A 23,401-nucleotide genomic window follows, 5' to 3' on the forward strand; every position below is an offset into this window, starting at 1 on the left:
AATCGAATCATAGCACTACACCACTCCTCAACCCAATCTCTCCAAATAAATTGCTAAACATAGCAGCGTCTAGCTGTCCACAAGCTTGGAAATTTTCTAAGTGTTTGAGCTAATCTTAATTTCATATTGCATTTCTAAGCTACTGAAAATATTACTTAGCAATATTCTTTTTCAATACCAAGTATTTCATTGTCATCTACAAAGTTCACATTTCAAACTTCATTTAAGTGTCACATACATGTTCTATAGCATTTTTGCTTAATAAAAATTGGTTTTAAACCCTACTTGATATACCTGAACTATTGAATCAACTTTCGTTTAACATTTTATTGATCATTTTAAGTTACAAGAAATTAATCTACACACTTTAACACATGCATTAACACATAAACATGATGCTCATGACATCTTTTAGTAAATGATTTAGGGTGTAACACCGAGGGTGTTACAATGTTCTAGAAGAGCAGAGCTCTTTGGTCCTCTGGGAATCACATCTCTTGACTTACTAGTGCATGGTCGCTCCTACGGATCCATCACCAAGCACCCTGTTCAGAGCAAGAGCCATCCCCATTGGAGAACTCAGGCAGTCCCATTCCTGCACCATGACCGGTACAATACGATTGCCGTCGCAACACCAGCTTTATAAAAGAAATTTCGGCAGCATAACGGCGAAAAATTGAAGTGCATGGAAAATTTGAGCATCACAACGGCTTAAACGAGCATAAGATCACGAAATATAAATGATACGTGGAATATAAATAGCACGCGTAAAGTAACATAAACGGAAAATAAAGAGTGCAGAATGTAAAGATAGTGCCACAACGGAAATATAAAACACACGCGAAAAGTAAAGGCAACCTCACAACAAGAACGTAAAACGCACACTAAACGTAAGGGCAACACAACAGCAGAAATATAAAACGCAAGCGAAATGTAAAGCAACACGTCAACTGTAAAGGTATAACACTCACGGAAAGTAAATAGCTTTTAAAGTAAAAGTTAGCGGATTGTTAGCATGTTGGTAGTTCTCTTGTTAGTCAGCATAGAAAAATAAATAAAGCTTAATAACATGTAGGCTGCTTGCCTTGCTGCAAATAAATAAAATAAACTTCTACTGCTCTATAGCAGTATTTCAGCAGCACCTCCGCTGCCTCACAAAGTTACTAGTACGTAGCAGTATGAGCAACTTGTACAAGAGCACCAAGTTACTGCTACGAGCCAGCTTTGCCTATTCTACCCAACAGATCGAGCACCGTTCTTCACGAGTGCCAGAGTATGGTTGTGGTGGAGGAGCGGCATGCAAGGTGCTATTTATAGTAAGCTGGGAGCCGGTTTGACGGTGGCAGCGACCGGCTATTAGCTTGCGCGAGTCTCCTAGCTAATGCAAATTCTCCCAAGGTGCATTCTCGTAGGCAATGGGTGGGGGACACGTGCCTTGTTGGACTGCCGGTCTTCAGCTGCATGCATGCCACGTCAAGATAAGGCTCCGATCTATTATCTGTTTGCTAAATTTTCTCCCACAGTAAATTTCCTATGTTGCTTAGCAGGTGTCTGGGCTGCATGTCGTTCTGAACAGCTAGCCCACGTACTGTGTTGAATGATGGTATATATATATTGATAGCAGGGGCCAGGCGCATTCTAATATAACGAAGCTGGTGAAATGTTCCTAGCTAGCAAATCAAGGACCTTTCATGTATATGCATTCCCGCTTACCGCCGGGGCCGTTGAGTACTCTAATCACCAAGCAAATATGTTGACCCATACACGTATGCATGTATCTACGGACGTATTTGATTAATGTACTCTGTAATAGCTAACTTTGTCCCACAAATCATTTTAACCAATCAAGCAACCTTCCCGTAGGTGCAAGTTCACATAGCATGTATACCTATATACCAAACGCATCATCTATATACATGCACGAAATTATTCCAGGTAGCTACATGATGGTGTGCTCACATGCAAATTAAAATACGTGTACTATGAACTATAAAATATTTGGTAATATTCCACTAGGTATATTCCTTACATAGGAAGTTAAACTTAGGTTTTTTTTATTTTGCAAGGAATCTCATATATAATACTTGAGTACATGAACTATGATTTATTTATTTAACTCCATCACTTAGTAGCACGGCTAATAGCCCCTAAAACATGGGGTATTACAGGATCACTTGTGGAAGCACCGTTTGATTTGATGTGCTAGATACCACTTGTATGAATGCTATTTGTAACAAAGTGATAATCTAGATATACCACGTGTAAAAACAATCATGGAACCACTTGTAGGATTTGTCAATTATAACCATTTCTTTGAACACTTCTCATCTTCATGAGCTTCTATGTTTGACTTGAACTAGATTGATTAGCCTAAGCTTTCAAGTCCGGTTTGAACCAATGACAAGCTTCTTCACACCTCTTGCAAGGATTATCTTACCAATGTTGTACTTGTCACTTATTAGCAATCCAAACAAAATAGGGACCTTTCACCAAAGAAGATAGATGAAACTTTGTTGGATGTTGATTGGGTGAATACTATGCATGAAGAGCTAAACAACTTCACAAGAAATCAAGTATGGGAGTTAGCTGAGAGGCCTAAGGATTATAACGTGATTAAAACCAAATGGGTCTTTCGAAACAAGCAAGATCAAGATGGGATAGTTGTAAGGAACAAAACAAGATTAGTGGCTCAAGGTTACACTCAAGTTGAAGGTATTGACTTTGGAGAAACATATGCCCCGATTGCAAGATTGAAAGTAATTAGGATCTTGTTAGCCTATGCTGTGGTAGAACCTCCTAATTTATAGGGCCCACATGCACCTGTCACTGTCCAATGACCTCTGACGACTATGCATATGTTCCCGGTAACTTAAGAAGACTGTCGGGTGTCCTTGGAGAACCCCGAATCATCCACGATTTTTCGAGCAGGATCCCATTACAGAGTCATTGCAGTATTACAACAGTTTATTCATTAATATACATCAGAGTGAAATAGCGAAAGTCTTACAGTAACTTAGTTTACAAAACAGTTGTTTCAAACCTTACAAACTAAGTACGATTATTATTACAAACCATAGTAGTGGAGTGGCATTAGTAACATAAACATAACACACAAAGAAAGTGCCCTGCCCAAGGGCCACACTTTTACTCGGCATCATCGATTTGAACAACCGTCATGCAGCACAGTCCAAGACAGACCTGTGCATGAGGCTCACCTGCAACAAGGGTTTAACGAACCCTGAGTATAAAAGTACTCAACAAGACTTAACCGAAATAAAAACTGATAAGACTCAGAAATATAGGCTCAGGGATTCAAGGTAAGGCTTTATCAAGCAACAAAGTTTCTTTTGCATAAAAGCTCTTTAAAAGAGATTCTTTCAACATTAAATTCTTCATAACTACCATATATGAATCTACCATGATCCGTAATGAGATCATGAACTTCATATCCAACTCTTTCTCAAATCCAACTCAAGTTTCCTTTATTAACTACGATGATGAACAGTGAGTTGAGTGTCCATAACCGAGGAGCAACAACGATTCAAACCGATTTTGACCCAGCTGGGGATTCCCACCCACACGACATATGCAGGTCCCCGACCTACATATACCAACCTACCCTCAGATCCTCTAAAACAAGAATGGGTCTGCGCCACCCGAGAATACAGTACTCCACCAATCCAGCCCATTGCCACGTGGGTACACGCTACTCTCACCATCTCTCCACTCCTAGTGCGCGAGTAGCCATTCTCGTAATAGAATAGCCAAGTTAAGGCTTACCGGAGTATGTGATCAGTACTACAAAGTCTCACCTCATGCAATTCAACAACGGACGTGTCTTAATCGACACAGGCGGAAAGAACCCGCTAACAAGACCTCCATGTCTTGTGGCTCCCATACACCAAGTCCGCCCGGTCTAGATTTATTACTTCACATGCTCATATCTCATTATCACATAAATAACCAGTCGTAACCAAGAAACCATTTATATCTCGTAGGTCACCGATGATCACCCGACTTGTATCGTTCTAAGCATGGCTAAGCATAAATAAGCATTCTCGGATTGAAACGGTTAACAAGGTTGATATTGAAAAACAAGGTTGGTAATGCACCAATTAGGTTTTCACTCAACTCCTAATCACTTAATGCAGTATAGAAAAGCAAAAGCGATATAAATTTGTAAAACACAAGGTAAGTTTAAATGCATCCGGGGCTTGCCTTGGTTGTCGGAAAACTCAGGTTCAGGAGATGTTCCACAGATATCAAACCCGACCTCAACAGACGGATTAACTTCCTCCACAACTTGATTCACTACCATGTTCTGGCTTTCGTTCACTACACGTAGTAACAATGCCATGTTTAATATGATGCGAGATATAAAACATGATGCTTGATGATGGATGCAAAAGTTAAAAACTTGAATACAACTTTCCTTCGCGGTACAGTTGCAAACCAACAACTAATTAAACATTTTCATAAATTCAGACACTTACTTTAAGCATCAAGAATTATTTTATACTAATGACCCAAGGTCATCACTCAATCCAAAATTCAAACAAAACCTAAGTCATTAAGGTTTACTATTTGCTTTTATGAATTAATTATTTAATTCAAAATTATGAAATAAATCAACTTCTTCCAAATGAGCTAAAATTTTTTGCGAAGGTTCATCACATGATAACTAAGTGGCAAAAAAAATTTCATAATTTTTGGATAATTATTTAAGCCTAGAAAAATCATGGAAACCCATTTATTAATTAATTTGAGCAATTTTTATCTCATTAAAATGCACTGAAAAATAACATTTAATATTTTTCCTAAATAGTTTACATCTCAGAGAGGTCACACAAAACATTTCATAATTTTTGGAGCTATAATTCATTCTATACAAAAATAACAAATCAGAGCACTATTCATTTAATTCTGCAAAATAGAAAAAATTCATTTTCAAATACACAGTCACTGATAGGGTGACCCCACCTGTCAGTCTTCGCTGACCATGGTGGTGAGCGCTCTGACTGGTGATTTCTCGCCGACGGCGAGGTCTTCGGCCATGGCGAAGGTACTGCCACGTTCCCCATCACACGGTGGTTCGGTTGGTGGCACAAGCTAGACCAATTACGGCCTAGACCGAGCACGACGCCGGCCATGGCGGCCACGACGGCGCGACTGTGGCACGCCGGCGAAAGGAGGCTGGTAGCAGTTAAACACAAAGCTTGGGAAGACTCAGGAGCTCACCCCAAACATGTTCGAGCAGAAAGATGGACCGGAGGAGCAACGGAGAAGCGGGTCGACGATCACATCAGACACGGCGGCGCAAGCTACGTCGACGGCGGTGTTCCGATTGCTGCGGTGGACAAAAGGATCAATCAACAGGGCACAAAGCATCACGGCAACATGGTGAAGCTGAAGGTATGCTTAGCAAGGGTAGGGACAGACCGTAGAGCGCTGGCCACGGTGAATCGAGGTCGACGGCGATACTGTCGGCCGTGAGGAAGAACGACGGCGTGCAGTGAAACTCGGTGAAGTCAGTCGCCTAGGACCGGTCAGCTGGGTTCGCAAGGAGTAGGTGGAGCTATGACACGCTTTGCCGAGACTGGAAAGGCACTACGGCGACGGTGCGAGCTCGATGGAGCAGCGGCGGCGTCGTCGGGAAAAACAGGGGAGAAGAAAGGAGAAGAACAGCGACGGCGCGAGCTTTATAGCGTGGCCAGGAAGCAAGGAGAAGCCACGCAGCAGCCTTCTCATGCCAGCGCGAAGCCAGAGAGGGCCACAGGCGCGACTGGAAGCCGTCGGAAGATCGCCGTCGGTGAGGTGTCGCTCGTGGGTACTGTTCACAATATTTACAGAATTGCCACTCGCCTAATTTCCCAAATTACTCCCAAATTTATATGGTAACTCAAAAATCTCCAAAAATAAAAGTTGTTCCAAATTCAAAGTTCTACAACTTTGTTTAATAACCATACCTAAATTATGTCCACATTTTGAAATGCAAGTTTGAAATCAAAAGGGGACACTTTAAGAACATATCGCCTTTTCAAATTACTTCAAAATTTATATAACAACTTTGAAAACTCTAAAAACCAACTTTGTACAAAATGACAAGCTCTACACTTTTCCTTTTAGGCTTAACCCCAAAATGTGCTTAGATTTTGAATTAGGTTTTTAGGGTAGAATTTAAATGCTGAAATTTAGGGTTTTCGGAAATTCCAAATCAATACAAAGATTTTGAACTTGATTCAAACCATACAAGTCAACACATATAACATAAAAGTAACTTGTTTTAATGGATGCATATCAAAGTTTTCACTAACACATGAATGATGTGCAATGCATATGATGACATGGCATGTTTTGGGGTTTAAAACACCAGAGGTGTTACAATCTTTCCCCCTAAAAGAAATCTCGTCCCGAGATTTAAAGTCACAGGGTACGTAATGGAAAAGGAAATGTGTCAATCCAAAAACATTCAAAACCTATTCTTAAAATAGCTAAGATCCCTTTACAAACATGATTTGCAACGATAGAGCACAACTAACATTATTCTATATTGACGCAAGAAACTCCAGAAACTTTTCTAGCAAGTAATCTTCGGATTCCCATGTAGCTTCTTCTTCAAAATGTTGATTCCATTGTATCTTATAGAACTTGATTGTCCTCCTTCGTGTGACATGGTCTTTCTGATCTAGAACTTGGATAGGATATTCCGAATAGGTCAAATCAGGTTCAAGTTCCACTCCTTCAACCTCAACATTCTGATCAGGCACTCGAAGACATTTCTTTAACTGAGAAACATGGAATACATCGTGTACAGCCGAGAGATGTTCTGGTAATTTCAAGCGATATGCCACCTTTCCATACCTTTCCAATATTTGAAATGGTCCAATATAACGAGGTGCCAACTTGCCTTTAACACCGAAATGGGTAACTCCCTTCATTGGTGATACCTTCAGATATACAAAATCTCCCTTGTTAAACACCAATAGTCTATATCATTTATCCGCATAACTCTTTTGTCAGGACTGAGCTATCTTCAAATTACTTTGTATCTGTCTAACCTTCTCTTCTATTTCTTTCACCAGGTCAACTCCAAAGAACCATCTTTCCCCAGGTTTAGACCAATTTAGCGATGTTTGGCATCTACGACCATAGAGTGCTTCAAACGGAGCCATCTTAATGCTCTCTTGATAACTATTGTTGTATGAGAACTCAGCCAAAGGCAAACATTCATCCCACTTATTGGAATAGTTAAGGACACAACACCTTAACATATCTTCAAGCACTTGATTTACTCTTTCAGTCTGACCATCAGTCTATGGATGATAAGCTGTACTAAATAGAAGTTTGGTACCCAACGAAGCATGCAATTGTTTCCAAAAGTTGGAGACAAACTGTGTACCTCTATCCGACACAATGGTCTTTGGTATACCATGTAAGCTCATGATTCTCGCTAAATACATCTTGGCATATTGGATAGTAGGATATATATACTCTTGACTGGAAGAAAATGTGTTGACTTAGTTAGTCGATCTACAATAACCCATATTAAGTCAAAACCTTTAGATGTCTTGGGTAGACCGATGATAAAGTCCATACTAATATCCTCCCACTTCCAAGCTAGAATAGGCAATGGCTGTAACTCTCCAGCGGATCTCAAATGTATAGCTTTTACTTTTTGACAAGTATCACACTTGGCTATATATCGAGCAATCTCTATCTTCATTTTGGTCCACCAAAATCTCTGTTTCAAGTCGTGGTACATTTTATTACTTCTCGGATGAATAGAGAACCTGGTTGTATGTGCCTCTTCAAGAATTGACTGTCACAACTCAGGGACCTTTGGTACCACTAACCGATTCTTGAACCATAGCACACCTGCATCATCTATTCTGAAGCATTCTGCTTTTCCCTTCCTGACTCTTTCTTTCATATGGGCTATACCCTTGTTTTCTCTCTGAGCGGCAATAATTTGGTCTAGAATAGTTGATTCAACAATTATATTGGTCAAACTACCTTGTTGAATTATCTCTATTTTCAACTTCTCCATCTCTTGACATAAAGTCAGATCCATTGTTTTTACTGCCAGACAATTGAAATGACTCTTACGACTGAGTGCATCTGCAACCACATTTGCCTTACCAGGATGGTAATGCACCTCCAAGTCATAATCTTTAATCAATTCTAACCATCTTCTTTGTCGTATATTCAATTCTGATTGAGTAAAGATATACTTTAAACTTTTGTGATCTATATAAATATGGCAAGTATTACCAAGCTGGTAATGTCGCCAAATCTTCAAAGCTTGGACAACTGCTACTAACTCCAGATCATGGGTTGGATAATGTTCTTCATGTTGGTTAAGTTGTCTGGAAGCATAGGCAATGATTTGGCCTTCTTGCATCAATACACATCCAATACCAATACCCGAAGCATCACAATAAACATCAAACGGCTTCTCGATATCTGGCTGTGCTAACACTAGGGCAGTGGTTAATAATTTCTTCAAAGTCTGGAAAGCTTCTTTACAGTCAGTTGACTAGACAAACTTGGCTTGGTTTTTCAACAATCCCGTGATGGACTTGGATATTCTAGAGAAATCTAGAATAAAACGACGGTAATAACCTGCCATTCCTAGAAAACTCCGAACCAGATGAACAGTGGTTGGTGGTTTCCAATCTACTACATCCTTAATTTTGCTTGGATCTACTACCACTCCTTCAGCTGACAAGACATGTCCTAAAAACTGTACTTCCTTTAGCCAAAAGTCACACTTATTGAACTTGGCATATAACTAATGTTCTCTTAGGCGGGTCAGAACAATTCTGAGATGTTTTGCATGTTCATTCTTGTTCTTGGAATATACTAAGATGTCATCAATAAACACCACTACAAACTTGTCTAGCTCAGGCATGAATACTGAATTCATCAGATACATGAAATGAGCTGGGGCATTCATCCAACCAAAAGACATTACCAGGTATTCATACAATCCATATCTGGTGGTAAATGCCGTTTTGGGAATATCTTGAGGCTTAATTTTGATTTGATGATAACCTGACCTCAAATCAATCTTGGAGAAAACTTTGGCTCCAGCCAGTTGATCAAAAAGTAAATCTATCCGAGGTAAGGGATATTTATTCTTAATGGTCACTTCATTCAATGGACGATAATCAACACACAATCTCAGGGTCTCATCTTTCTTTTTCACAAAAATTGCAGAACATCCCCAAGGTGATGAACTCGGTTGGATAAATCCTTTGTCAATCAACTCTTGCAACTGAGTCTTCAGCTCGACTAACTCCTTGGGAGGTGTCCTATAAGCTCTCCGAGATATCGGAGCTGTTCTAGGTTTAAGATCTATTCCAAACTGGACATCCCTATTAGGTGGTAGACCAGGTAAATCTTTAGGAAAAACATCTGGGAATTCACAAACTATAGGGATATCTCTAATATCCTTGACGGAAGTTGCACAAACTTTTCCCACTGATCTCTTTAAGGTTGGAAGTTGGATAAGAAGCTAAGAATTACTATCTGGCAAACTCAACCTTATTGTCCTATTCAAAGTATCTATAACAGCTTTATACTGATACATCCAATTCATTCCCAAGATCACATCTATATCCTGGTCTTTTAGAATAATCATGGTGGTGGGAAAAATGTGCCCACCCAGGTTTGTGGGTACCTAGTATACCATTTCCTTAGTACACAGACGTCCCCCGGGCAACTATATATAGAAATTTTCCTTTGTTGCCCCAATTGGAATTTCATGCTTTATGACAAAGGTTCTATTGATGAATGTATAAGATGCACCAGAATCAAAAAGCATAACTGCAGGATGATCGGCGATAGGAAAACATACCCAGCATCATGGGTTCCCCTTCTAGGATTTCTCCAGCCTGAGTATAGAAAACCCACCCCGTCTTCTTCTCATCTTTGCCCTTCTGAGCATTTTGGTTGTTGTTCTTGTTCTAAACTTGACTCTATTGTTGATTTCTAGGAGCCTTCTGAAAATTCAGATTGTACTGCTTAGGATACGGACATTCCGTTGAGAAATGACCTGACTTCCTACAATTGAAACATGGGTAGTTGTGGCCTTGTGGTGTTGGAGCACAAACACCAGGAACATTTGACTGTTGTGAGTTTGGATAAGTCACGGCAGGACGAACATTTGGTTGTTGACCGGCTTGGAACTATGGCGGACGATAAGGAGGACGATAGTGATTTACTGGATGATAAATTATCTTCTACCTCTTTTGATTGCCACTAAAAGACCCAGATGGTCCACTCTTTTTCTTTTTAATCTCCTTATGCTGCCGATATTTCTCTTCTGATGCAATAGCAATGTTAACTGCCTCATGATACGTGACATTGGTATAGGTAGTCATCATGGTCTGAAGTTTGGTATTAAGGCCACGCATGAACCACTTCTTCTTCTTGGCATTGGTGTTAACATGCTCATGTGCATACTATGAAAGGTGATTGAACTTGCCCACATACTGCATGACTGTTTGATCACCTTGCTTTAAAGCAAGAAACTCAACAAGCTTCATGGCCATAACTCCCTCCGGAATATAATGGGCACGGAAAGCGGTGCGGAACTCAGCCCAAGTTAACTGAATACCTACTAGTTGCATAGCCACAAGGTTTGCCCACCAAGCACCTGCTGCACCTCTAAGCTGTTGGGCAGCAAAAACAGGCTTCTGGAACTCAGTGCATGGAATAAGGTCAAACTTCTGCTCCATGGTACGAAGCCAATCATTATCTTTAAGTGGTTCATCAGCCTTGGTAAATACCGATGGTCGTGTATCTATGAAGTCAACATATGTAGCTTCTTGCCTGTGATGATTACGACCACGGTTCCCTTGCATCATATTTTGATTGCTTTGAGCTAACTCCCGAAGCAACCGAGCATTATCTATAGTCACATTGACTAGTGCTACGATAGCATCAGCCAAATTTGGTGGAACTGGTGGTGGATCAGGAATACCATCCTCGTCTTGCGAAGAACTAGGAATAGTCGAACCCCGAGTACGACGCATCTGTTCATGACAAACCAAACTTTACTCACAAACATTTATTGAACTGTTAAAAGAGCTTGCTACAAACACATTACATAGGGCTCACTTATTTATACACAAGTCTGCACTTAAGCAAGACTACCCAACTAGACTAGAACTCGCTATATTACAACTCTACTCTTCTCCTCGATCACATCAAACCTCATGATCGGTATCCATTCTAGAAACATTTCCACCTTCCTCGTCACTATCATTGACCATCACTACTTCTTCTGGATCTTCTTCTTCTTTCTCTTCCGGTTCAACATTGTCTGCTATGATGACACCTGGGTCCATGGCATCTACCTAAGGCTCATGATTTGGATTTAAAAGATTGTTCAGCCTATGAACTTCTTCATGTAGATTGGTATAATATTCTTCTAAGTCTTCTACATAGAACTCTAACTCATGAGCTCGGGCTCTAGCTACATCTTCTCTATGCCAAGCTTCATTTCTTCCTTCCACCATACGGACTAACATACGCTCATAGTTCTTATGAGCGATGGTGAGACACCTCAATTGATCCTGTAACTTGCCCACCTAGATGGCATCCAAGGCCCTATCTCTAGTAGCCTGTGCTAATTCTACTAAAAGCCTCTATATCTCAGCCTGGGGATCAGGCCTAAAGCTGCTACTGCTAGCACTGTCACTTCTAGGGGCAAGCTGGTGACAAGGAACTCCTTTGGGTCCAACGGACTTACGGGGCATTATCTTGGTATGAACCATACTATAGAAAGCAAGATTTCCAAAATAGTAAGACGATCAGATAAAAGTCTAAAGAGTAGCAAGGATGGATTACACTACTCAACCCAGACTAAGAGGGAAAGTAAGTAACAAGTGGATTAATTATGATGCATGAATCGTTCGTACGAAACTTAAACATCAAAGCTCCTAAGGTACATAAACAATAGTTCTTGTTATATAGGGCATAATAAGATTACTACTCCACCATACAAAGCCTTTTTAATCAAATAAGGAATGGCGAGAATAAATTAAGATAAGTCAGAAGCAATTTGGACCAAATTAACATGTTAAATTTATTTGTCCCAAATTGTTTTGAAGTTTTGTAAAACAATACTACAAAAACCTTTATAATGGTCGCTCTGATACCATTTTGTGGCAGAACCTCCTAATTTATAGGGCCCACATGCACCTGTCACTGTCCAATGACCTCTGACGACTATGCATATGTTCCCGATAACTTAAGAAGACTGTCGGGTGTCCTTGGAGAACCCTGAATCATCCATGATTTTTTGAGCAGGATCCCATTACAGAGTCATTGCAGTATTACAACAATTTATTCATTAATATACATCAGAGTGAAATAGCGGAAGTCTTACAGTAACTTAGTTTACAAAATAGTTGTTTCAAACCTTACAAACTAAGTACGATTATTATTACAAACCATAGTAGTGGAGTGGCATTAGTAACATAAACATAACACACAAAGAAAGTGCCCTGCCCAAGGGCCACACATTTACCCAGCATCATCGATTTGAACAACCGTCATGCAGCACGGTCCAAGACAGACCTGTGCATGAGGCTCACCTGCAACAAGGGTTTAACAAACCCTGAGTACAAAAGTACTCAACAAAACTTAACCGAAATAAAAACTAATAAGACTCAGGAATGCAGGCTCAGGGATTCAAGGTAAGGCTTTATCAAGCAACAAAGTTTCTTTTGCATAAAAGCTCTTTAAAAGAGATTCTTTCAACATTAAATTCTTCATAACTACCATATATGAATCTACCATGATCCGTAATGAGATCATGAACTTCATATCCAACTCTTTCTCAAATCTAACTCAAGTTTCCTTTATTAACTATGATGATGAACAGTGAGTTGAGTGTCCATAACCGAGGAGCAACAACGATTCAAACTGATTTTGACCCAGCTGTGGATTCCCAACCACACGACATATGCAGGTCCCCGACCTACATATACCAACCTACCCTCAGATCCTCTAAAACAAGAATGGGTCCGCGCCACCCGAGAATACAGTACTCCACCAATCCAGCCCATTGCCACGTGGGTACATGCTACTCTCACCATCTCTCCACTCCTAGTGCGCGAGTAGCCATTCTCGTAATAGAATAGCCAAGTTAAGGCTTACCGGAGTATGTGATCAGTACTACAAAGTCTCACCTCATGCAATTCAACAACAGACGTGTCTTAATCAACACAGGTGGAAAGAACTCGCTCACAAGACCTCCATGTCTTGTGGCTCCCATACACCAAGTCCGCCCGGTCTAGATTTATTACTTCACATGCTCATATCTCATTATCACATAAATAACCAGTCGTAACCAAGAAACCATTTATATCTCGTAGGTCACCGGTGATCACCCGACTTGTATCGTTCTAAGCATGGCTAAGCATAAATAAGCATTCTCGGATTAAAACGGTTAACAAGGTTTATATTGAAAAACAAGGTTGGTAATGCACCAATTAGGTTTTCACTCAACTCTTAATCACTTAATGCAGTTTAGAAAAGCAAAAGCGATATAAATTTGTAAAACACAAGGTAAGTTTAAATGCATTCGGGGCTTGCCTTGGTTGTCGGAAAACTTAGGTTCAGGAGATGTCCCACATATATCAAACCCGACCTCAATAGACGGATTAACTTCCTCCACAACTTGATTCACTACCACGTTCTCACTTTCATTCACTACACATAGTAACAATGCCATGTTTAATATGATGCGAGATATACAACATGATGCTTGACGATGGATGCAAAAGTTAAAAACTTGAATACAACTTTCCTTCGCGGTACAGTTGCAAACCAACAACTAATTAAACATTTTCATAAATTCAGACACTTACTTTAAGCATCAAGAATTATTTTATACAAATGACTCAAGGTCATCACTCAATCCAAAATTCAAACAAAACCTAAGTCATGAAGGTTTACTATTTGCTTTTATGAATTAATTATTTAATTCAAAATTATGAAATAAATCAACTTCTTCCAAATGAGCTCAATTTTTTTGTGAAGGTTCATCACATGATAACTAAGTGGAAAATTTTTTTTCATAATTTTTGGATAATTATTTAAGCCTAGAAAAATCATGGAATCCCATTAATTAATTAATTTTAGCAATTTTTATCTCATTCAAAATGCACTGAAAAATAACATTTAATATTTTTCCTAAATATTTTACATCTCATAGAGGTCACATAAACAAATTCATAATTTTTGGAGCTCTAATTAATTCTATACAAAAATAACAAATCATAGCACTATTCATTTAATTCTGCAAAATAGAAAAAATTCATTTTTCAAATACACAGTCACTGACAGGGTGACCCCACCCGTCAGTCTTCGCTGACCACAGCTGTGAGTGCTCTGACCGGTGATTTCTTGCCGACGGCGAGGTCTCCGGCCATGGCGAAGGTACTGCCACGTTCCCCGTCACACGGCGGTTCGGTTGGTGGCACAAGCTAGACCAATTACGGCATGGACCGAGCACGACGCCGGCCATGGCGGCCACGACGGCGCGGCTATGGCACGCCGGCGAAAGGAGGCCGGTAGCGGTTAAACACAAAGCTTGGGAAGACTCAGGAGCTCACCCCAAACACGTTCGAGTAGAAAGATGGACCGGAGGAGCAACGGAGAAGCAGGTCGACGATCATAGCAGACACGGCGGCGCAAGCTACGTCGACGGCGGTGTTTCGATTGCTGCGGTGGACAAAAGGATTAATCAATAGGACACAAAGCATCATGGCAACATGGTGAAGCTGAAGGTATGCTTAGCAAGGGCAGGGACAGATCGTAGAGCGCTAGCCACGGTGAATCAAGGTCGACGGCGATACTGCCGGCCGCGAGGAAGAACAACGGCGTGCAGCGAAACTCGGTGAAGTCAGTCACCTAGGACCAGTCGGCTGGGTTCGCAAGGAGCAGGCGGAGCTGTGACACACTTTGCCGAGACTGGAAAGGCACTACGGCGACAGTGCGAGCTCGATGGAGCAGCGGCGGCGTCGTCGGAAAAAACAGGGGAGAAGAAAGGAGAAGAACGGCGACGGCGCGAGCTTTATAGCGTGGCCAGGAAGCGAGGAGAAGCCACGCAGCAGCCTTCTCACGCCAGCGCAAAGCCAGAGAGGGCCACAGGCATGACTGGAAGCCGTCGGAAGGTCGCCGTCGGTGAGGTGTCGCTCGTGGGTACTGTTCACAATATTTACAGAATTGCCACTCGCCTAATTTCCCAAATTACTCCCAAATTTATATGGTAACTCAAAAATCTCCAAAAATAAAAGTTGTTCCAAATTCAAAGTTCTACAACTTTGTTTAATAACCATACCCAAATTATGTCCACATTTTGAAATGCAAGTTTGAAATCAAAAGGGGACACTTTAAGAACATATCGCCTTTTCAAATTACTTCAAAATTTATATAACAACTTTGAAAACTCAAAATACCAACTTTGTACAAAATGACAAGCTCTACACTTTTCCTTTTAGGCTTAACCCCAAAATGTGCTTAAATTTTGAATTAGGTTTTTAGGGTAGAATTTAAATGCTGAAATTTAGGGTTTTGGAAAATTCCAAATCAATACAAAGATTTTGAACTTGATTCAAACCATACAAGTCAACACATATAACATAAAAGTAACTTGTTTTAATGGATGCATATCAAAGTTTTCACTAACACATGAATGATGTACAATGCATATGATGACATGGCATGTTTTAGGGTTTAAAACACCAGAGGTGTTACATATGCTTGTGCCCATAACATCAAGCTCTATCAAATGGATGTGAAGAGTGTATTTCTCAATGGGTACATCAATGAGCTTGTGTATGTTGAGCAACCTTCTAGTTTTGAAGATGAGAAGAAGCCCAACCATGTTTACAAGTTGAAGAAGGCTTTGTGTGGTTTGAAGCAAGCACCAAGAGCATGGTATGAGAGGTTGAGGGACTTCCTACTCTCTAAGGGATTCAAGATGGGCAAGGTTGACACCATTCTCTTCACCAAGAAGATAGGCAATTACTTGTTTGTGTTGCAAATCTATGTTGACAACATTATCTTTGGATCAACCAATCAAGATTTTTATGAGGAGTTTGGAAAGATGATGGCTAATGAGTTTGAGATGTCCATGATTAGAGAGCTTAATTACTTTCTTGGTCTTCAAATCAAGCAAATGAAGAATGACACATTAGTGAGTCAAGGCAAGTACATCAAAGATATGCTCAAGAAGTTTGGAATGGATGATGCTAAAGCTATTAGTATACCAATGGGGACAAATGAAAACTTGGATAATGATGCTAGTGGCAACTTTGTGGATCAAAAGATGTATCGGTCTATGATTGGAAGCCTACTCTATGTGACCGCATCAAGGTTGGATGTCATGTTTAGTGTATGCATGTGTGCTAGATTTTAAGCCTCACCAAGAGAGAGTCATTTGAAGGCAACAAAGAGAATATTGATGTACTTGAAGCATACACAAAATGTTGGATTATGGTATCCCAAATGAGCAAGATTTGAGTTGATTGGATATTTGAACTTTGATTATGCGGGATGCAAAGTTGAGAGGAAGAGCACATCGGGCATATGTCAACTATTGAAAAGATCACTTGTATCTTGGTCATCAAAGAAGCAAAATAGCCTAGCATTTTCAACCGCCGAAGCGGAGTACATTTCGGTCGGTAGTTGTTGTGCTCAATTACTTTGGATGAAGGATACTTTGAATGATTTTAGAATCAAGTTCAAACAAGTGTCATTGCTATGTGATAATGAGAGTGTCGTGAAGCTCACCAACAACCCAGTTCAACATTCAAGAACAAAGCATATAGATGTCTGCCATCATTTCATAAGAGAACACCAACAAAAATGAAACATTTGCATTGAGAGTGTGGGCACTGATGATCAACTTCCCGATATTTTCACCAAGTCACTTGATGAGAAGAGGTTTTGCAAGCTAAGGAATGAATTGAACATACTTGACTTCTCAAATATGTGTTGATGCACCCCCATTATATGACTTGCCTCTCCTTCGAGCAAAGCAAGGTAAAATCATTCATCCATTGCTAAGGACTTGTTTAGTGCATCTAGTCATTCCTCACATGTCTTAGGCTCATTCATGAAAATCAAATGTATTTGATGCTTGTATGGTACCACTATTACTTCTATGCTTGAATTCATCTAGTGGTATCATATGACATGTTTGTGGGCTTGTGAACCTAGTGTTTAATCTAGAAAATGGGCTATAAGTGTTTAACTCAACATGGTCAAGATAACCCTTGAAATGATTTGTGAAGAAGCTTGCCCTTAGATCAAACTGAGTTAAATATCTCTTGCAAGTGATCTAGATTGAACCAAAGATAGGAAAATGATCCTCACTTAACATGGTTTCACCCCAACCTATGTAAAACTTGAGCTCACCTTTTGTGGTCCTTGATGACAAAGGGGGAGAGAAATTCCCAAAGATAACAAATGGGGGAGAAGAATTACAAAGATAGTAAGATAGGGGGAGAGTGTTCGACATTGTAAGGGGATCAATTAAAGTTTGAAGCACACAAGTAGGGGAGCAAACTCATAAACTTATTTGTTGCTTTTGTATATGCATTACATATGTTTGCATGCATGGCACAAGTTTTTAAATTCCATATCCATACTTGTGTGGTGTATGCTAGATTATAGAAAATGATTGATGAAACAAAAACTAGCATGCATAGGATGATAGCTAGATATACCTTGATCTTTTATAAGTGGTACTAGACCCTTTCTTATAATGTTGATCTCATGAGGTATCTAGTGTTTGTGATTTTCAAGTGGTATCTAGCAAACAATGGTGCTATGGATGGTGTTCAAATGGCAACTCCAATAGGTATCACGCTCTAAAGGTCCATTCTTTACACCTTAGCATCATTTGGTAGACATTACTTCCCCACACTTCAAAATCCATGCATATGTGCAAGCTTTCAAATCCAAACTCTTAGCACATATGTAGGGGGAGCTAATGCTACCAATTTGGGTTTATGAAAGTTATCCATATCCTTTACACACGATAAAATGCTTGGGCAAGCAACATGAATCCAAAAAGATTTCAATGAATATCTTTGTGAAGGGTTGTCGTCAATTACCAAAAAGGGGAGATTGAACGCCCTAGTTTGGTTTTGGATAATTGATGAAACCCTAGGACTAACCTTTGATATAAGTGTGTGAATTAGATAAGGTAGTCCAATCCAAGTGGTGGAGCTAGATGATGGTCATGGAAAAGACGATGGCCACACAAGATATGATCAAGTGCTCCAACTTGAAAAAGAAGAAAGATAAAAACAAAAACTAAGGAGATCAAGGCAAAGATATAAAATAGGTTTTTGTTTTGGCACTCAAGACACCATAGAGGGTGTGAGTGTGTTCAAGATAGATAGTTGTGCTATAAAGAGGGGAAATATTTGGCTAAACGGTTATCAAGTGCCACTAGGTGACATGACTCTTGCATATGTATTAGGGACCTAGTGTGCTAACATTTGACCCTTGAAAAATGCTTTAAAATGACATGCACACAATTTTTACACTTTGTGGTTCGCAACTGGGAAGCAAGGGTGAAGCGGTTGAAGAGTTAGAAAAAGAAAAGGAGGAGGTGAGAACCGGACCCTGCTAGCGTAGGGGGTCCGGACCCAGGGGTAAGTCCGGTCTGGACTCATACCCTAGCATTCGGGCGGCTACAAGAGAACCGGACCCTGCTCGGTAGGTGTTCCGGACCATCTCCCATGGGTCTGGTTGGACAGCACAAAGAATGCCGAGGGCAGCGTTGCGCGGCATGCGTTCCGGACCCAGGCACGTAGCAGGTCCGGATTGTCGGCTGCTAGGTCTGGCTGGGCGGCGATCGGCGCGAAGGGCAATGTGGCACGAGGAGGTGTTCTAGACCTGCACTATGTGTGGTCCAGATGCCAGGAGTGGACCGGGTATAGAGGCTTTTTCCCTCTCTGGATGTCTCTGGATCCTTCTGAACCCAGGGTGCGCGTGGGTCTGGTTGTATTGTTGTGGGTCCGGTTTCGAAGGTGTTGTGTGCGCGCGTGTTTGACCATTGGAGATGAGCGGATGACGTTGAATGGAGGGACCGGTGGCACAATCCTGTGAACCGGACCCGCCCTATAGATGATCCGGACCTGGGTCCGGTTCCACGGTCCGGTTGGCCCCAAGTGCTTAACGACTAGTGGAGTCTTTGGGGCTCTATAAATAAAAGTTGGATGCCTTGGGCTCACCCTCTTGGACATTTTCACCTGTGATACATCCTTGTGAGCCTAAGCAAATATCTCCTTCACCGATTCATTATGATAGTGAGATTGGGAGTGATTCCAAGTGCATTTGCTTGAGTGATTGCATCTAGTGGCACACTATAACATAACATACTTTTGCCGACACTTTCTATTGTAGGCAAAGGGCACCTTTGCCGACAGATAACCTCCCGCGAAAAGTTTTGCCGATAGTTTAGAAACAGTCGCGCTAGAAGCCGTCGGCGAAACTTTTGCCGACAGTTAACAGAATCCCCGACACTTTATGTGTAGGTAAACGGTCTACCTACGCCGACAGTTGAAACCTTTACCGACAGTTAACCTTTTGCCGACAGTTAAGACCTACGCCGACAGTTAAGACCTTTCCCGACAGTTTATATGTTAGCCAAACCATTTCTAAGGTATTTTACAAACCATACCCTGCCAAAAAAAATTGTCGGCAAAACTGCATAGATATAATTACAATTAAAATAATTTGATAAATCCACTTTTGCTCATATAGAAGGCATCACATTGAACAAATTCACTTGATTTTTTGTATAAATAATATATTAGATCTTCCATACATACACCCTGCTCGTCAATCCTATCTATTTCTAAAAATTGTAATTCTTTACGCTGCAACAAAATACGAAGATATTTGGAAAAAAAATACCAAGATATTTGCAAGTATACTGCGTCCACAATAGCAGCATGCCATCTCCAAAGAGAAGAAAATAGGTGGTTTATCTCTCAGCCTCTGCAACTATAAATACACTGACTGGTTTATCTCTCAGCCTCTGCAACTATAAACTCAAGCTTGCGTCATGCAAATGCAAGACTTTGCCACTATATTCCCCAGGCAACTGGGGCCTGTCAACCAAAATATAGAAATATAGAAACGAGCAGCAGTGATCAACTTCATCAAAGATCACCGCCGGCACCGGTTAAGGTGGTCCGTAGATGACCATCCTTGGGGCATGCTAATCCTTGTTGCCGTTGGGGGATTCATCCTGCTCATCGATCTTCTGGAACTCAGCCTGGATGACCTCGACGATCTTCACGTCATCTGGGTCTGGCTCGGGAATGCTGACATGCAGTGAACCCATCTTGATGAGCTCCCTGCACGACGCTTGCTCTTTGATATGGTCGTAAAGTTCTTTGTGGAAAGGATGGTCAAGGGAGAAGCAGTTGTCGACGTCAGTAGATGAATGCTTTGATGATCAAGAGCCCTCCCGGCGGCAGAAATGGGGAAGTGACGAGTAGTCCATAATCTACAAATGTTAAGCATCACAACTGTTTTACTGAAGGAAAAAATGCACGTTCACAAATGCGGATAGTATTGCAACCAGAAATGAAGGATCTAACTAAAAAGACAGCCAACAAGGAAGAATATGTTTCCAGTTATTTACCTTCAGAGGTTCATCTCTCCCGCAGCCAGTCAAAACTTTAACCTTCTTTTTTGTCCTCTCCTGCAACAAGGGCTTCACAACCTAGCAGCATGCTCAAATTAACTGTCATCAGTTTCTACTAAAAACTTACTAAAAAACCTTACGTCTGAATATCAGTGGTAATTGATAGTACCTTCCAACAAGCAGAAAATATGTATGGAACATTGACTACATAATAGGTCTCTGTCTTTTCAGGGTAATTCAGATCATCAACTGTTGATATGGAAGTCAAGATCTGTATATCATATTAAAACTATATTAACAAAATAACATGCCACAATCAATACCCAGAAGCAACACAAGTAATGCACACAGCACATAATTTTTTTAACAAAAATATGGGATAATAAGTGAAAAAATATTCTCTGAACTTCAACGTTAACACTCTGCTTGAATGCCATACAGAGCAACAGAGATGAATTGAACAGTGGACAGCTCAAAGTTCAAGGGTTAAGCTATTCCTCTTGAACACAAGAGGTTAGATAAAGCTAATTCTAATATTCTATTATCCCTAGATAATTACTAAAAAGGATTATTGAAGTTATTATTATACATGTTCATACAATAATACTAACTCATTAGTTTATAGTCTAATGGGGATAAAATAGGTGAATGCCATACTAACTCATTTTATTGCACATAGTAGTGGACCTGAGACAAAATACCTCTATTTTTAGTTGACACACAGAATTCAGTAGAAAAAGCACGAGGCCACAAATAAAATGAAGTTAGTTGAATAAGATCACTATTTGGGTCACTAACTACTACAGTCAAAGCTTATATCAACCTCTGAAAGAAAAACGTTTCCGCAACATACAGTAAAAGGCTAAAAGCAGCCAGTTTCATGATTAAGCAGCCTGTAGCTGTAGCCTACTAAACAAATAGCAAGCATCAGAGTAATTACCGAAGCTTTGTCATATGTGCTATGTCCAACACCAATGCCAAAAACTGGGAGACCCTGCCAATGAGAGAAACAAAGACAGAAAAAATTATCGAAACAAAGATAGAAAGAAGGAAATTACTATAACAACTACCACATGCAACTTAACAATTGTGGTAGAAGGTTTGCTAATATTTTTTAATTTTTACAAAAAACTAAGAGCCTCGAGGAACTAAGAGCCTCAACAGTTCAAGTACAACTTGTATGACGCCATATCATACTTTGAAACTACAGGCCTTAATAGCCCACTTTGCTGTTAGTAGCACATCATTCCGTGAAAGTTTGACAATCAATATAAGTTAAAACTTTAACTTCTTCAGTACTATCTTCATTCAGCATATTTAATTTTCCTAGTGAAAACTGAAAATCAAAGTACTCTGTTTTAAGAATTTCAACCGAGGACATAGACAAATTAAGTCCAAGAATATGGTAGCCTTAGAATACTAACAGTAAAAAGGCATGTCTATTTCAAACACACAAATGACTGGTTCATAATCAATTCATATATAGGGTAATGGTTCAACCAACACAGATTTTATTATTGGAAGTAAACAGCTATACCTCCTTTGTGTATCCTGACAGGCCAATAAGTTGTGAATCACGTATTGATCTGTATAAATCTACTGGGACTATAGGTCTCTGCAGATGGACAGTGCAAACATTGATTAGGAAAAAAGATGAAGAACTTTTCTATACAAACATACACAAATAGGTAGATGATTAAGAGTGATATTGCTGCAATAATAAAATAAATAATCAAAATGAGAAATGATTAGGGAAAGACCAGAATCGTAGAACTTTAAGGGAATCTTCGGTACTTTCTGATTAACATATACAGTAATATCTGGAAGGATTACATCCTAGACAGGATGACTCCTCCAGCACACTATCAATTTCATTTTGAATCCTCCAATTCAAAGAATCTACAATCTATAGAAACAAACATATTTTGTAAGCAAGAACATACAGTAATTAAGTTCAGTGATCACTTCACCCACTGTTGAGAAAATTGTATGAAATGTTACCATTTTATGAGCCTTTGATACATTCCACTCTCTAGCCTTAAGGAAACGCACCTGTGTTTCTTTGGGATAGCCCTGGTGCATATTCTGAAATAAATGAAGATATGCTCATATTGTTTCTCAGAATCACTCAACAAGTTACAGATTAAGTTGATGAACAAATAATCATGTATTACATCTAACAACACTGAAGCAAAGGTAGCAATAAAACAACAACAACATAACTACATGTAAATCTAGTACACAAGTCTGTCTAGTTTTGACCCTGCCCCACCCCACACAGTACCCAATGCAATTTGTAGAATCACGATCACCCTATGCAAAAAGACATGGACGAGGATAGCAGAGGAACTACAATTACTGCAGAGTTTTCACTTATCTAAAAACTCAGAATTCGCACCAACCAATGCAATTAACAAATAGTTATGGCTTCCTCTGCTTCATTGGATTGCACTGATGGATCTAGCTATCACAACAATCTCCTAATTTAGTGGTCAAAAGAATAATAGCACACCTTTGGTCTAATCTGAAAGTGAATATAAGTGTTGCTGCTAGCTAAATATAATATGGAAACTGTATTGCATTTAATTATATCTTTATAATATGGAAACTGCATGAGAGAGTTTAAGTATTCAAGCTCAGAGTAATTTCTTAGTGTACTTAGACATTCCACTTGAAATGAAAACTAAGATGAAAATTGCTTTGATTGTG

The 23,401-nt window shown here is 40.0% G+C and overlaps 1 protein-coding gene across 1 annotated transcript; it reads right to left on the reverse strand.

Annotated features, from left to right (window-relative positions):
* Window positions 1–20,364: 20,364 nt before the first annotated feature.
* On the reverse strand, window positions 20,365–22,774 carry LOC136470118 (phosphatidylinositol/phosphatidylcholine transfer protein SFH2-like). The gene is made up of 6 exons (XM_066468073.1): window positions 22,745–22,774; window positions 22,230–22,358; window positions 21,633–21,686; window positions 20,862–20,963; window positions 20,690–20,770; window positions 20,365–20,551 (listed from the first exon to the last, which is right to left on the reverse strand). The coding sequence occupies exons 1-6, from the start codon at window positions 22,772–22,774 to the stop codon at window positions 20,501–20,503; spliced, it is 447 nt and encodes a 148-aa protein (XP_066324170.1). The 3' UTR covers window positions 20,365–20,500.
* Window positions 22,775–23,401: the final 627 nt, after the last annotated feature.

The sequence above is a fragment of the Miscanthus floridulus genome, chromosome 8 (assembly GCF_019320115.1).
Source record: "Miscanthus floridulus cultivar M001 chromosome 8, ASM1932011v1, whole genome shotgun sequence".
NCBI classification, from domain to species: domain Eukaryota; kingdom Viridiplantae; phylum Streptophyta; class Magnoliopsida; order Poales; family Poaceae; genus Miscanthus; species Miscanthus floridulus.

What these genes read in the sequence shown, in the direction of transcription:
- LOC136470118 (XM_066468073.1), bottom strand. Translation starts at nt 22,774, where the DNA reads ATGCACCAGGGCTATCCCAAAGAAACACAG. An exon ending in TGTCAGGATACACAAAGGAG is followed by an intron (nt 21,687 to 22,229) that starts GTATAGCTGTTT and finishes TCTCATTGGCAG; the next exon opens with GGTCTCCCAGTTTTTGGCAT. An exon ending in GGAGAGATGAACCTCTGAAG is followed by an intron (nt 20,552 to 20,689) that starts GTAAATAACTGG and finishes TAACATTTGTAG; the next exon opens with ATTATGGACTACTCGTCACT.